Below are 12,275 nucleotides of genomic sequence, written 5' to 3' on the forward strand. Positions count from 1 at the left end.
TGCATATGTGCTTACTGATAGATACGGACGCGCGTGTGTAGGTCACGTACATGTGCATGTTTATACACACATTCATTGATACGTGCATGTTTGTATATTTACAGACAAGTATGTATAAGTCCCCTGCACACACACGCTGGTTTATAAGTTGCACTTTGAGCGGCAGGTAACAGAACACTGTGTGGCTTGGAGCCCAGACTCCAGAGCAGAACAAGCTGGGTTTGCGTCTGACCTTTGTCACTGGCACAGGCCACCCCGTATTCCTGGTTTTCTCCTCTTAAACCAGAGCTAAGGGAGAACTGCCCAGGTCGGGCTCCCGGGAGGGCTGTGACATGCGGTGCCGGGGCCTTGGACTTGGGCCTCGCCCACGAGGGTTTGTGGCCGACGTTCTTATTCTCGTCGATACTCCATCACAGGTAGTTCTGTGCTGATGTTTAAGAACTTATACAAAAGCTGCCACTCAGATAAGAATTAGAGATACCTGTTCTAGTGTTTCTTTCCCATGCCTGGGGGCAGGGCCCGGCCAAGCAGCCCCACAGTGCAGCTCTCCCCAAGTTTTAAATCTCTGTGCACTTGCCTACTGCCTCTGGGATAAAGCCCAACCTCCTAAAATGCATCTGAACATCCTGAGCTCACCTGGCTGTATCAGGATAGTTGTAGCCACAGGTACCAGAAAACCGGACTTACAGTGGGGTAAGTAAGAAGAAAATATATCATCTCCCAAAATGAGGTTTCCAGGATAGGGCGATTCCGGGGTTGGAAAGTGGTGTCACCACCAGCCAACGATGTGTCCGAGGACCCGGCATCTTCCCAAATCCTGCTAGTCAGCCTCCACAGGTCAGCTTTGTCCTAGAGGCACGTCGTGTCCAGGGGGAGAGAAGCAGACCGTGTTCTGGTTCCTCCTTAAGTGCAAGGAAACTTACCTGGGGACTAGCTCCCCAGCCTCTCCCTGGACAGATGGGAGGCACGTCCCACGTCAAAGCCATATGGAGGCAGAGGGGATGGAACAGCGTGATCAGCTGGCTTAAGTCATGGTCCGAGGGTTGGGTCCTGCTGCTCCGCGGCCTCACCTGGGCCTCCCCTCCTGTGTCCCTCGGAGCCTTTCCTGGGCCGCTGCCCCCAACATCACTTCCCGGGGCGTTGCCTCTACCTCCGCGGTTGAATGAGACTCCGTGAGCCCAGAGGCTGCACTTTTTTTTTTTTTTTTAATACATTTGTTTTTCTGGAAAAGTAAAGCATTCACATGCCCGAAAGGTCAGCATGTGCACGGGGACAGGACGTGCTCCCTGTCTGTCCCCAGGCTCTCGCTTCTCCAGGGCAGCCAGGACCTGCACCTCCTCGTCTGCCTCTGTGCATTCCTCTCACCCTTTTACCCACGTGGTGGCACATACAAACTGTTGTGTGTTTTGCTTTTTTCACTTTACAGTGTATCTCAGGTTATTCTTTGTAAATACGTTAAGAGCTTCCTTTTTTAAAAAAGATCAATTTATTTTATTTTATTTTATTTATTTTTGGCTGCATCGGGTCTTAGTTGCAGCACACGGGCTTCTCTCTAGTTGTGGCATGCGGGTTTTCTCTAGTTGTGGCACGAGGGCTCCAGAGGGCGTGGGCTCTCTAGTTGAGGTGCACAAGCTCAGTAGTTGTGGCGCGCAGGCTTAGTTGCTCCGCGGCATGTGGGTTCTTAGTTCCCTGACCAGGGATGGCACCTGCGTCCCCTGCAATGGAAGGTAGATTCTTTACCACTGGACCACCAGGGAAGTCCCAAGAGCTTCCTTTTTTTTAATGGTCGTTCAGTATCCCATCAGGCAGACACACCAGAGTTTATTCACCATGTTTCCTCTGATGTTTAAGTCTCACAACTATGTTAGTTTGCTCGGGCTCCTGTAACAAAGTACCACAGATGGGGTGCTTTAAACAACAAACATTTATTCTCCTGTCCTGGAGGCTGGATGTCTGAGATCCAGGCGTCAGCAGGGCCTCTCTCCTTGGCGTGTAGACGGCCGTCGCCTTCCTGTGTCCTCACGTGGTCGTCCCTCTGTCTGTCTCTGTCCGAGTCTCCTCTGACTATAAGTTCCTATTGGATCGGGGCCACCCCCGCCTTCCAGCTTCCTATCTCCACATACAGTCCCATTCTGAGATGCTGGGGGTTGGGGAGGGGCACACAGGTCGGCCCTTCACAACCTAGAGCAGCACTGCTGACATTGCCACGTTCTGTACACGTCCGGGTGACGGAGTGGACGGATTGCTGCAGGTAGACCTGCCGGGTCACAGGGCACAGGCGTCCGTAACCATGATGGACGGGGGGCTGCGCCCACCTCCCTTAAGATCACAGCCTCTGTGATCTGTCACGGCCTGGCAACGGATCGTACACTGTGTGCTGTGGTCTCTGCTCCAGGGAATGAGCTGTCCCGGGGCTCAGAGCTTAAGCAGCCCCTGTGCCCCACGGCTGCTGTGGGACAGCAGTCAGCAGAGCTGGGTTGCGGCTTCAGGTGTCGTGATGCTGCAGCCGAGGGGTCAGCGTGCTGAGGTCTTCATCCCTTCCCCTTGGGCATGTCCGGCATGGCAGCTTCATCCAGGGGTGGGGTCGGAGAAGGAGACCATCTGCCAGCAAGATGGGTCCCAGGAGCAGCATCTTTGCTGGCTACTGGACGCGTCAAGTCCCTGAGGTCAGCTCACCCTGGGGGTCATGGTTCAGAGGCCAGGATCCCTGGAGGCCGTCCCTGGGACCACCAGCCGTGTTCACTGTAGTGGGATTTGCATTTCTCATCAGGAGTGAGCGAGGTTGAGTATCTTTGGGTATGTCCTTTGTCCGTATTTCTGAGGAGTGGTTTTTGTTTTTGTATTGATACTTCGGGGCTCTTTACATCTTAAGGAAATTGGCCCTTCCATTGTGATACGGATTGTAGATATGTTTCCCATTTTTCCATTTACCTTTTGACGTTGGTTCTGGTGGTTTGTTGCTGTGCGTGTACTTTTTTCTGTAGTTAGATTAACACACTCCCTTTCGAGGCTCCGAGCCTGCGTCCTCCTCAGCGACAGCGGCTGCCCCTCATGCAGCTGCCCTGCCCCCCAGGCCCCTGCAGGCCACATAGGCCACAGGTCAGAGGGCACCTCTCAGGCAGGAGGAAGCCCCACTCTGTCGTGCGTCTGCGCTCTGCATTGCGCGCAGTGAGAGTTCAGGCTGGCCGTCCGCGGACACTGAGCTGGTCTGCAGAGGGGTCAGAAGCCCCGGGCCCCGAGTGCGGGTGGGCGTAAGGGGAGGGAGGGCGGGTCCTGCAGGGGTCACGCCTTAGCAAAGACGCAGGGTGGCCTGAGAGGCTGGGAGGGCAAGCGGGCGGCTAGAGGGCAGAGGCGAGGGGTGAGAGCTGAGGGAAGAAGCTGAGGCTGGATTGGGTGACACAGGGGTGAGGTCAGCCTGTCCATCACCTCCTGCCCCAGGGTGGGGGGCGGCTGAGCACACAGCAGTGGCCGTGTTGAGCACTCACGTGCGCGCACAGCCAGGGAGGGCCTTCGGGGCAGCTCTGGGCGCAGGGATGTGAAGGGCTGCTTACCCTCAGGCACGGAGTGGAGGCCGCTCGGGGCCCCTGCTCCCCATGCCACAGCCGCGCACGGCCTTGCACCCCATTGACCCTGGATACCCTGATACCAGCGTAGACCCGGTGCTGACCAGGGCCTCCAGGGAGTGGGCTCTTGATGGGACGCAGAACTTACGGGGGCCCCGTGGTGGCCAGTAAAGGCGATTGAGGGGCCGGTGGGGGTGTGCCTCCCCCAGGGCGAGTGCACGTTGGCCGGTACCTGCGGCAGTGCTGACGCCAGGGGCTCCTCTTGACGCCTTGGAACTGAGCAGGAGCTGCGGGAGGGCCGCTCGGCTCAGCGCTGGCCTCGGGCGAGGGGGCTGGGGGGTGGCTGTCCCCCTGAGAAGTGGAAGGACGAGGGTCCCGGCAGGCCTGTGGCCTTAGTGCAGGCAGACACATCTGTCGCCCTGTGTGTTTGGAGTGTCCGGGAGGCGGGGTTCCCAGAGTTCCTTCCCTAAACGAGACGGCCCTTAGGCCGTGGCCCAGGCGTCTAAAAGGCCCAGAGCTGGGCGGCCGGTGCTGAGGCGCTGCCTGGAGGTCAGGCACCTGTGCTGACGGCTGGGTGGCTCGGGTCCTGCACCAGAGACATCCGGTCAGGACGGGAGGGTGGTGACCTCTGCCGAGCGCCACCGTGACACCCACGAAGTGCACAGACCCCACTGGGCCCACGCAGTTGATCTCGGGGGCTCCCAGGAGCCCAGGTTTGGGGGTCACCTCCTCTGGTCTGTGGCATCTGACTCAGGACAGGGAGGCCGCCCCCTGTGGGTGGGCGGTGCCGGGGGCCCAGGGTTGGCTCCCCGCCCCGTATTGAGGCTGCCCTCCTTGGTCGCTGTGCCTCCCAAGGCCCACGGGCAGCCAGGCTGCGAGGGTCCCAGCAGGTCTGCGAGAGCCCCCTTCCCAGAAGAGCAGGGTGTGTACCTGCGTCGTGGCTCAGCTGGTGGACGGCGCAGGCCGGGGGAAGTTTCTGGCATCAGCTTACAGCCCTCGGTGGTCTAGGGGCCCCGGAGGCTCTTGAGGGTTCTCTTCAGTGGAGGCGACTCTGGGGCCCGATGGGGGTGCCTGCCGGCTCTGATGGAGCCTCTTGTTGGAGGGGCCCCTTCGAGGCAGGCTGCTGGGCAAGTACGGCCTAGATGGGCAGGAGTGAACTTTGCACGTGAAGACGGTCACCTCCAGAAGGCACAACGCCCGCACAGGTGCTGGGCTGTGTTCGCACATCAGGATGAGCTGCTCCCAGTGGGCAGAGGCTCTTAGGGGTCTGAGCAGGGGGAGGCTCGCTCTGTGAGGGTGGTGGCAGCCCATCCTCTTTGGGGGGGGGGCTCCTTTGTGAGTGTTCGGGTGTCTCAGGGAAGGTGTCCCATGAGTCTGTAGAGGGGCGGCCATCGTGTAGCGCCGGCCCCGCGGAAGGTGCAGCAAAGGCCCGACCGGCAGAGAGCCTGCGGCTGCAGGCCCACCTGGGAGAAGCGAAGGTCAACAGGCCGAGAGTGCTGAAGTGGGCGCTAAGCGGAGCGTGCTAGCCAGACCTGCAGGGCACAGCGTTTACCGGCTGCTGCCTGGTGCGGTCAGTGTCCCGACAAGACTAGATGTTGGGTGTGGGGCCCACAGGACGGCTGTGGCCACCACTGCAAGGCGGCTTGTCTCTGCCAGGTTTAAGGACAGAGCTGGGCGGTCAAGTGCAGAACAGCGGGTACCCGCTTCACTCAGGAGGCCTCGCGAGACCAGGTTCAACCCCGAGGGCCAGTTTCAACGTGGTGGCCTGCGCTGGGCCGCATTAACTATTTTAACCGGGGAGGGGGGTACCACGGGGTCCCCTTTCGTCAGCCAATTTTTAAGTCAGGCTGGCAGCAGGGGTGCCTTATTCGGTCCGTTCACAGTCGTTCCGGCCTCGGGGAGGTGGTGACCCCGGGGCGGCGCGCGCACAAGCCAGCCAGCGGGGCTCCGTCCCCGGCGGCCTTCACTGTGTCGGGAGCTGTTCAGTCAGCAGAAAGCAGCTGGTGAGGCTGCCGGGCATGCGCGGTCAGGGGCGGGCCGTCCTGTTCGTGACGCCAGCTGCAGTGACGGCTTCCTCTTGAGGGACCTGCACCTGGACAGGTGAGCTCAGAGTTCATCAGCCCCACGCACCAGGCTTGGGGGAGGACGTGCCTCCCACGTGGGGCCCTCAGGGCTGCGCTCAGGAGCGCCAGCTGCCAGAGGCTGCGCTGGCGGGCGTTGTAGGAACACGTACCGGTTCCCGTGGGGCTGTGACTGACTCGTTTGCGTTCCGTGGGCTCCTCGGGGGTCGGGGCGGCGGCAGTGGGGCTGCCCCAGGCCCTGCTGGCTTTACCAGGTGTCCAGGCAGCACATCATAGGAATAATGTGGGCCCTACACGGCTCAACTCGTGGACGGCTGATGGGTCTCTTTCTGTCTGCTTCTACAGTGCTGCTTGTTGGTTTGTCCACACAGCACACGCGTGGGCCACGGGCCAGCGCTGTGCCAGACGCCGCCGTGGACGGGGTGCCGGGCCTGCTCTTGGCCGTCACAGCCGAGCAGGGAGCGACAGGGGCCTGAGTCGGGGTTAGGCAGCGGCAAGGGCTATGGGGAAACGAAGGGGCAGAGCTGGGTGACGGCTAGAGCAGCCTTGAGGGGGTGCCGGGAAGGCGTCCCTGAGGAGGGGGCTCTGGGCTGAGGCCTGCGTGGCGAGGGGGCTGGCCGGCCAGGGCGGGGGCACTCGGTCCCACATGGTCACCAGCAGGTGCGTTCTGCTGGCCGAGTTGGAAGCAAAAATGAAGATGACCTTTCCTGTTGCTGAGAATGTAACTGCCTTGACCTCTGGGACCTCAACAGGATGGGGGGATTCAGGCCTTTAAGAGTGACCGTTTCGCTCAGAACCAGCCCAGGCTCCAGGTGACCCGTGAGAGGGCGGGAGGCCGTTGGGAAGGTGTGCTCCTGGGAAGAAAGCTGTTCCCACCAAGGACCCCGAGATAGACGTGAGGCCCGGCCGTGCGCCCACCCTCCGCGGCCCCTCCTAACTGTCCCGCAAGTTGAGGGGTTGGGGGGGTTCTGATGCCGCAGCTCTGGGTGCGCAGGGGCTGGGCTCCCGTTTCCAAAGCGTCTGGTGGTCCTGAGCAGCGTGAGCTGAGACCCTTCTGGTGGGGCGGCGGGAGGTGGTCAGAGGCCTGGGGAGGGCAGGGACTCTTCAAGGTCACCCAGAGCCACCTGGCACCGGACCCAGATTCCTCCCGAGGCCCAGCACAGCCCCAGAATCCAGCTCAGGCGCTTGGAGACTTTCCACTGTGCTCTGAGCTCCTGTGCAAGTCACGTTCCCGATCTCCTCGATTGTGCGCCAGTGAGCTGTGTTGACATATTTTGTTCTCAAGTTGCATGGGAAAGTAATCTTCCACACACGATGGCATCTTTTATTTGTTTTTGGTGACAGTTTATTTTTTGATGGTTATAAAAGCAAATAATCACAATAGATATACAGAAAGTTATGAACTAAAGGTCACTTAGGATCCCACCACCTGAAAGTACCCACTTGTAGCATTTTGGTATATAACCTACTAAACTGCTCACCGCTTGTGTGTGTGTGTGTACTTATTTCTCATTATTTTTTAAACAAAAATGATAAACATTTTTGTAATGATTTTTACCCTGCTTAATTAGGGATCTTTCCCATATGTAATCATGCAAGTGGTTGTCTATTTCCACATCTTCTGCCCTGATGAGAGTGGTTCAGGAACCCACTGTGTATGATTTTATGTTGTATTATGACGTTCGACTGCATTTAAAACTGTAAGGAGATCACAGGAGGTGCTGAAGCCAGGAGAAGGAAATCGCTAGTTGGGGGGCCTGTCCAGCTGCGGGCGTGGGGACTGGGGCAGCCAGTGTCCAGAGTGGGCCCGCTGAGAGGGGTCTGTCTTAAATAAGCTAGCGGCCTTAGATGCATCAACTTCTGCCACACTTTCCTTAGAAATGTGCTGTTTCTCTCAGCCTCCTGCTGGTTCAGACTCCTGTGTGAACAAACGGACCCTCATCTCAAAGGCGGGCAGCAGCGGGGGCAGTGGGCCCTGGAGTCGGGGGTCGAGGTCCTGGCCCCGCCTGTGAGGCTGACTGGGGGGTGGTCATGGGCAAACCTTCACGGGGCCGTCAGCTTCTCATTTGCAAAACCAAGACCTTTGCTTCCTGGTGCGTGGCTTGGGGGTGCCTTGAGAGTCTGGTGATGGACGGAGTGTGACGTGTGTGCACGTGAGAGGGCACGGGGGGTCAGCTGTGGCCTGAAAGCTCAGGGAGAGTCTGGGCTGCGCAGGGAGGTTAGGAGTTGCTGCATTATCTGAGAAGGTCCCCTTTGCTCCTGCTCTGCAGCAAACCGCGCCTGACTCTAACTGGCGGGAAGCCCGCTGTCAATTTGATCTCAGATCTTTCATTTGGACGCCACTCAGTGAGCAGCTGGTGGGACACACAGCCCAGGACCGTCCCCTCCTGTGACAGGACGGCTGCTGCTGGCTGCCCACGGGGCCGCAGCCAGAACACACCCGAGCTTCTCCTCGGCGGGGTGGCGGGGTCCCGAGTGCCAGCATCTCTGGAGGTGGGCGGTGGAAGCCGTCAGGACCCCAGGATCGGGGCCCAGAACTGGACGGGGGCAGCGTCTCCTGCGCTGACACACAAGGGACCGACAGACCCCAGCCCTCGCTGGGAAGTGGGGCTCCTTCTGTCTGGCTCCTGGGAGGGGCTTCATGAGAAAGTGAAGGGGGCGAGGAGGGATGCAGTGAGACATCGGGGGCGCGAGGGAAACGGCCGTCAGGGTCTGGCTGGACTTGGCGAGGAGGGAATCGGGCTTGGCCGGCTCAGTGGGATCTAGGGTGCTGAGGGCTGGACTCCAGGCTGAGGGCTGGGCTGTCCGAAGGAGGGGAACCGGCCGAGGCGCACAAGAGGTGTGAGCGAGCGTCCAGCCCTCAGCTTTGGGCTCCTGCTGGGTCTGGCCTTGACCCTGCTCAGCCCGCCCTCCGGCCTGGACACTCTGTCCCCGGCGCCTGTGGGGTGCACAGTGGACACACTCATTTATTCCACGAAGAGGCCCCCTTCTCCTCGGGGTTGGGGCGGCAGCTCAAGGCTGGTTTAACCTCTGTCGGCACGAGCCTGGGCCCCTAAGAAGCACCTTACAAGTCTCTGTCCTTTGACAGGCAGCAGGGCTGCATTCCTTCTGTGAACACAGCCTCTTCCTGTGGCCGTGAGCCCCTCGACACCTAGGTCGAGTGGCCGCAGGGCACGGCTTCTTCCTTGGGGGCCTGCAGGCCTCTCGACCTTGAGGGGTGACAGTCCTCAGGGGCTCAGACCTGGCCCGAGGAGCAGGTGCTTCAGGCTGAGATGTCCCCAGGCCCCGTGCGGCCTCACCAAGGCCAGGCCTCACGTGGCTCCAGCTCTCTGCTCCAGCCCGAGCCAGCGTGGGCCGGACAGCTGGGCGCTGTCAAGGTCGCCCCAGGGGATAGGGAGCCTCCTCGTGGGAGGCCAGCCGAGGGAGGTCCCACCAGACACGGCAGCCACTCTCAGAGGAGAACCTGATCTTCGGGGAGTGGACAGCAGGAGTGGCCAAGCCCTGAGCGAGGCTGAGTCACCCGGCCTTTGTTCCTCACTGTTGGCTCTGGCCCTCGGCTGAGGGGCAGTGGGGACTGTCCACAGCACAGGGCGCCTGGCAGCTCTGCCCGGGTGGACCCCTTAAGAAACGCATCCTGGTGTGGGCGGAGGCCGGTGTTGGGGGTGCCCAGGCTTGGACATCCAGGGAATACGTCACCGGCCTGGCCATGGTGGTCACCCAGCTGGACCTGGAGCTCTGCTTTCAGGGAACGAAGCTGCGAGGCTTCCGCTGTGAGTTCACCCGCTGCCCCCGCGGGGTCCTCCCCGAGACCACCTTCACCATCGTGGGCCAGGTGTTTGTGCCCGTTCTGCTGTCTGGCCTCGGCCTGGTGACGGCCGGCTTGCTGATGAACACCATCCAAGTGCGTATGGCGAGGCGAGGGGCAGCTTGGGCCCTGGGGTCGGGGAGCAGGCATCACGCACAGGGCAGGCCTCTGGGTCGGGCAGGGGACTGGGCTCGGGGGGCTGGCAGGAGAGTCCTCCTGGGACCTCAGTGTCTGAGAGTCACAGGGGCTTCTGACGACCCTCCACCGTCAGCCTGCATGAGACTTCTCAGCCTGGGAGCTCGAACCGTTCTCCTTCCAGCAAACGCAGACACATTAGGCAGGGCCTGGAGGGCCTTGAGTCCTGCTCCACCGGTCTCTCCCCACCCGAGGGGCTCAGGCATCCTGCCTCAGTCTCTCCACCTGCAAACCGGGCAGCGTTGTGAGGTTGGTGTGCTGGCCCGAGCAAGGATGCCGGGCACCGCTTCTCCAGCCCCAGAATCTCCGGAGGGTGGGGGTCTCAGTGGGAGGACAGGGTCCTGAGCACGGCGGGGGTCCAGGCGCACAAGGGGATGCAGATGCAGGGGGTCTCCATCAGGAGAGGTGTTTGCTGGGAGGCCCAGGGGGGTCTGTTTATGCCCTGGGTCGGCTCTGGGAGCCGTGTTTGGGTCACTTACGGAGTGAGTGTGTTCTCGAGCCGCTGGGTCCTGAACGTGAGCATGCGGGGGGAGGGGCCGTCACCTCTCACATCCTGCCGTGCCCCTGCCTCTGAGCTGGAGGGGGCGGCCGACACCCACCCGGTACCCGGCTCTGAACGTGGTTCTCGGGGCGGTGTCTGGCTGCCCTGCCCAGTGGACAGGGCACTTCCTCGTGTGCTGCCAGCTGGACACCCGGATTCCTGTCTGCTGCTTCCCCTGGAGTTGCCCCGGGGTCTGTCACCCTCCCTGGGCCTTGCGGACACTGGGAGAGTCTACCCTGAATCTCCCTCCTTGACCTTCCCCAGCACCTTGCGTGGAGCATGGCCTCGTGTCCCCGAGCTGCCCACCCGTGACCCTTTCTATGGGGCCTCGGGGCCAAGAACAGGTGCCGAGAGCTTGACAGAGTCCAGGAGGTTTGGTGGGGCCCTGGGGGAGAGGGGGTCATGCCTGACCATCAGCGGAGGTGCCCCAGGGCTGGGTGGAGGGTGTCCAGCTGGAGAGTGCAGCGCCTTTCCTGACCACGTGCGGGTTCCATCTGGGAGGTGGGCCCAGAGCAGATGTGGGGAAGGCTGTCTGCAGGTTTGGCCTTGAGCCGTCAGCTACGGGAGGGCCAGCGACTGGGAGGATGGAACAGCTCTGTATGTCACAGCCCTTTCCTCGTCCCCACTTTGCAGATAGGGTGTGTGAGGGTCAAGGGCCCTCTGTTTACTGGGTTCTGGTGCTCACCCCTCCTGGCAGTGCAGGAAGCAGCCTTGGGGCTCCCAGAGGGAAGCCCACATCACGGGGGGCTCCTGGCTCCAGCGGTGCCCAGGCTGGTGCCTGACCAGAGCCCTTCACACCGGGCCTCGGGGCTTCTGAGCCCACAGTGAGGTAGACCACCTGGCCCGACAGCCGCGCCTCGTGGACGGTCCCCGGCGCAGCTCTGTACCTGGCTGGGTGCAGGTTTCACCTACGCTCTTTGGGGCTGGGAGTCTCTGATTCTGGGCCTGGGGATTGAGGCCCAGTAAGTGGCCAGAGTATCAGTTTCGTGTCTTCAAAAAATTATTTTTCAGTTACACAAGTAAGGTGTAAGTATTTCTTTTTATGGAACAAGCATCGCAGCGAGGTTCAGCCCTCTTTGACCACAGCCTCAGTCGCAGTAGGTCCCTTACTGTCGAGTCGTGTGTGTCATTCCAGACCTTTTTGGGGTTTACATGCACACGTGGGCACCAGTGAAAGCACGTGTGATTACTCTTCCCAGATCAGGGCCGAAGCAGACAGGCTGGCTGCTCGGAGCAGCAGCTGAGAGCCAAGCGCCGGGCAGGTGGACAGAGCCACTTGTCATCCAGTTCCTCCTTCGTTTGTTGAGCGAATTTGGTTGAATCCTGAGCAGAAGCTGACCTTCCTGGCGGGCGTGTCTGGTGGCCGTTGGGCCCCCCTGCAGACAACGGGGAGGGGGCGGAGGCAGCAAGGGAGGAGGGGCAGGTCGGAGACTCTGCAGATGCTTTGCTGGGCCTCAGAGGTGGCGTTTCCAGGGTGTGTGAGCAGCAGTGAAGGTCCCGGTGAGGGGCCCCGTGTGCGCAGACCACAGAGGGGGCGGGCGTGTGGGTGGGGGGGCGGCCGCTGAGGGTGAAACGTTGGTCACTTTGTCCTCGTTCTTTGTTCTAAAACAAACATCGCGTCTTGCTTCACTGGGGTCCAGCACAGGCGTGGAGAAAATCGCACGGCCGGTGAGCACGCAGTTTGGTGAGCCGTCTCGGGATAAAGGGGTGCCTTAACCCGCCAGATGGAGGGCTCGCAGCCCCTCAGCTCCCCCGCCCCGCCCACTCCTCATGCCCCGATCTGCACTGCCTTTGTGTTTGTGGAACATGAGGACCTGCGTGCCCAGAACTGGAATTAGTGAAGGGTCGTAAGGGGCTGAGTGACATGTCCTCCCTGGCACCTGGGGTCTGAGATGACCCAGAGGTGCTGCTCAAGGCTGCAGGGGAGAGCTGGGGGCTGTAGGCGTGATTGAGAGACCCCCCCCCACCAAGTGCAAGAGCCAGCGCACGGGGCCCGTGCAGCAGGGTCAGCGTGGAGCCTTGGGTGGGGGACCTGTGGGACGTCCAAGACTGTCCGCGGTCGGGGGCAGGCGTGAGCCGGGTTGTGGAGC

The 12,275-nt window shown here is 60.9% G+C and overlaps 1 protein-coding gene across 8 annotated transcripts in view; it reads left to right on the forward strand.

Moving 5' to 3' along the window:
* The window catches only part of SLC41A3 (solute carrier family 41 member 3), an 81,191-nt gene that overhangs the window by 26,139 nt on the left and 42,777 nt on the right, over positions 1 to 12,275 (forward strand). The window contains exon 1 of one of the 8 annotated variants that reach the window (XM_082637202.1): positions 9,233 to 9,414. The exons of 6 other annotated variants lie outside the window; for them this stretch is intronic. Coding sequence is in view for 1 of the 2 variants with exons in the window: in XM_082637199.1 (XP_082493325.1) it covers positions 9,351 to 9,545 (195 nt within the window). In the remaining variant the exon portion in view is untranslated. Of the gene's footprint in view, positions 1 to 9,232; positions 9,546 to 12,275 lie in introns of those variants that run through there. One more of the 8 variants, XM_082637199.1, reaches the window with a different exon arrangement.

Source organism: Mesoplodon mirus (assembly GCF_964341445.2).
Source record: "Mesoplodon mirus genome assembly, chromosome: 12".
Classification (NCBI taxonomy): Eukaryota; Metazoa; Chordata; class Mammalia; order Artiodactyla; family Ziphiidae; genus Mesoplodon; species Mesoplodon mirus.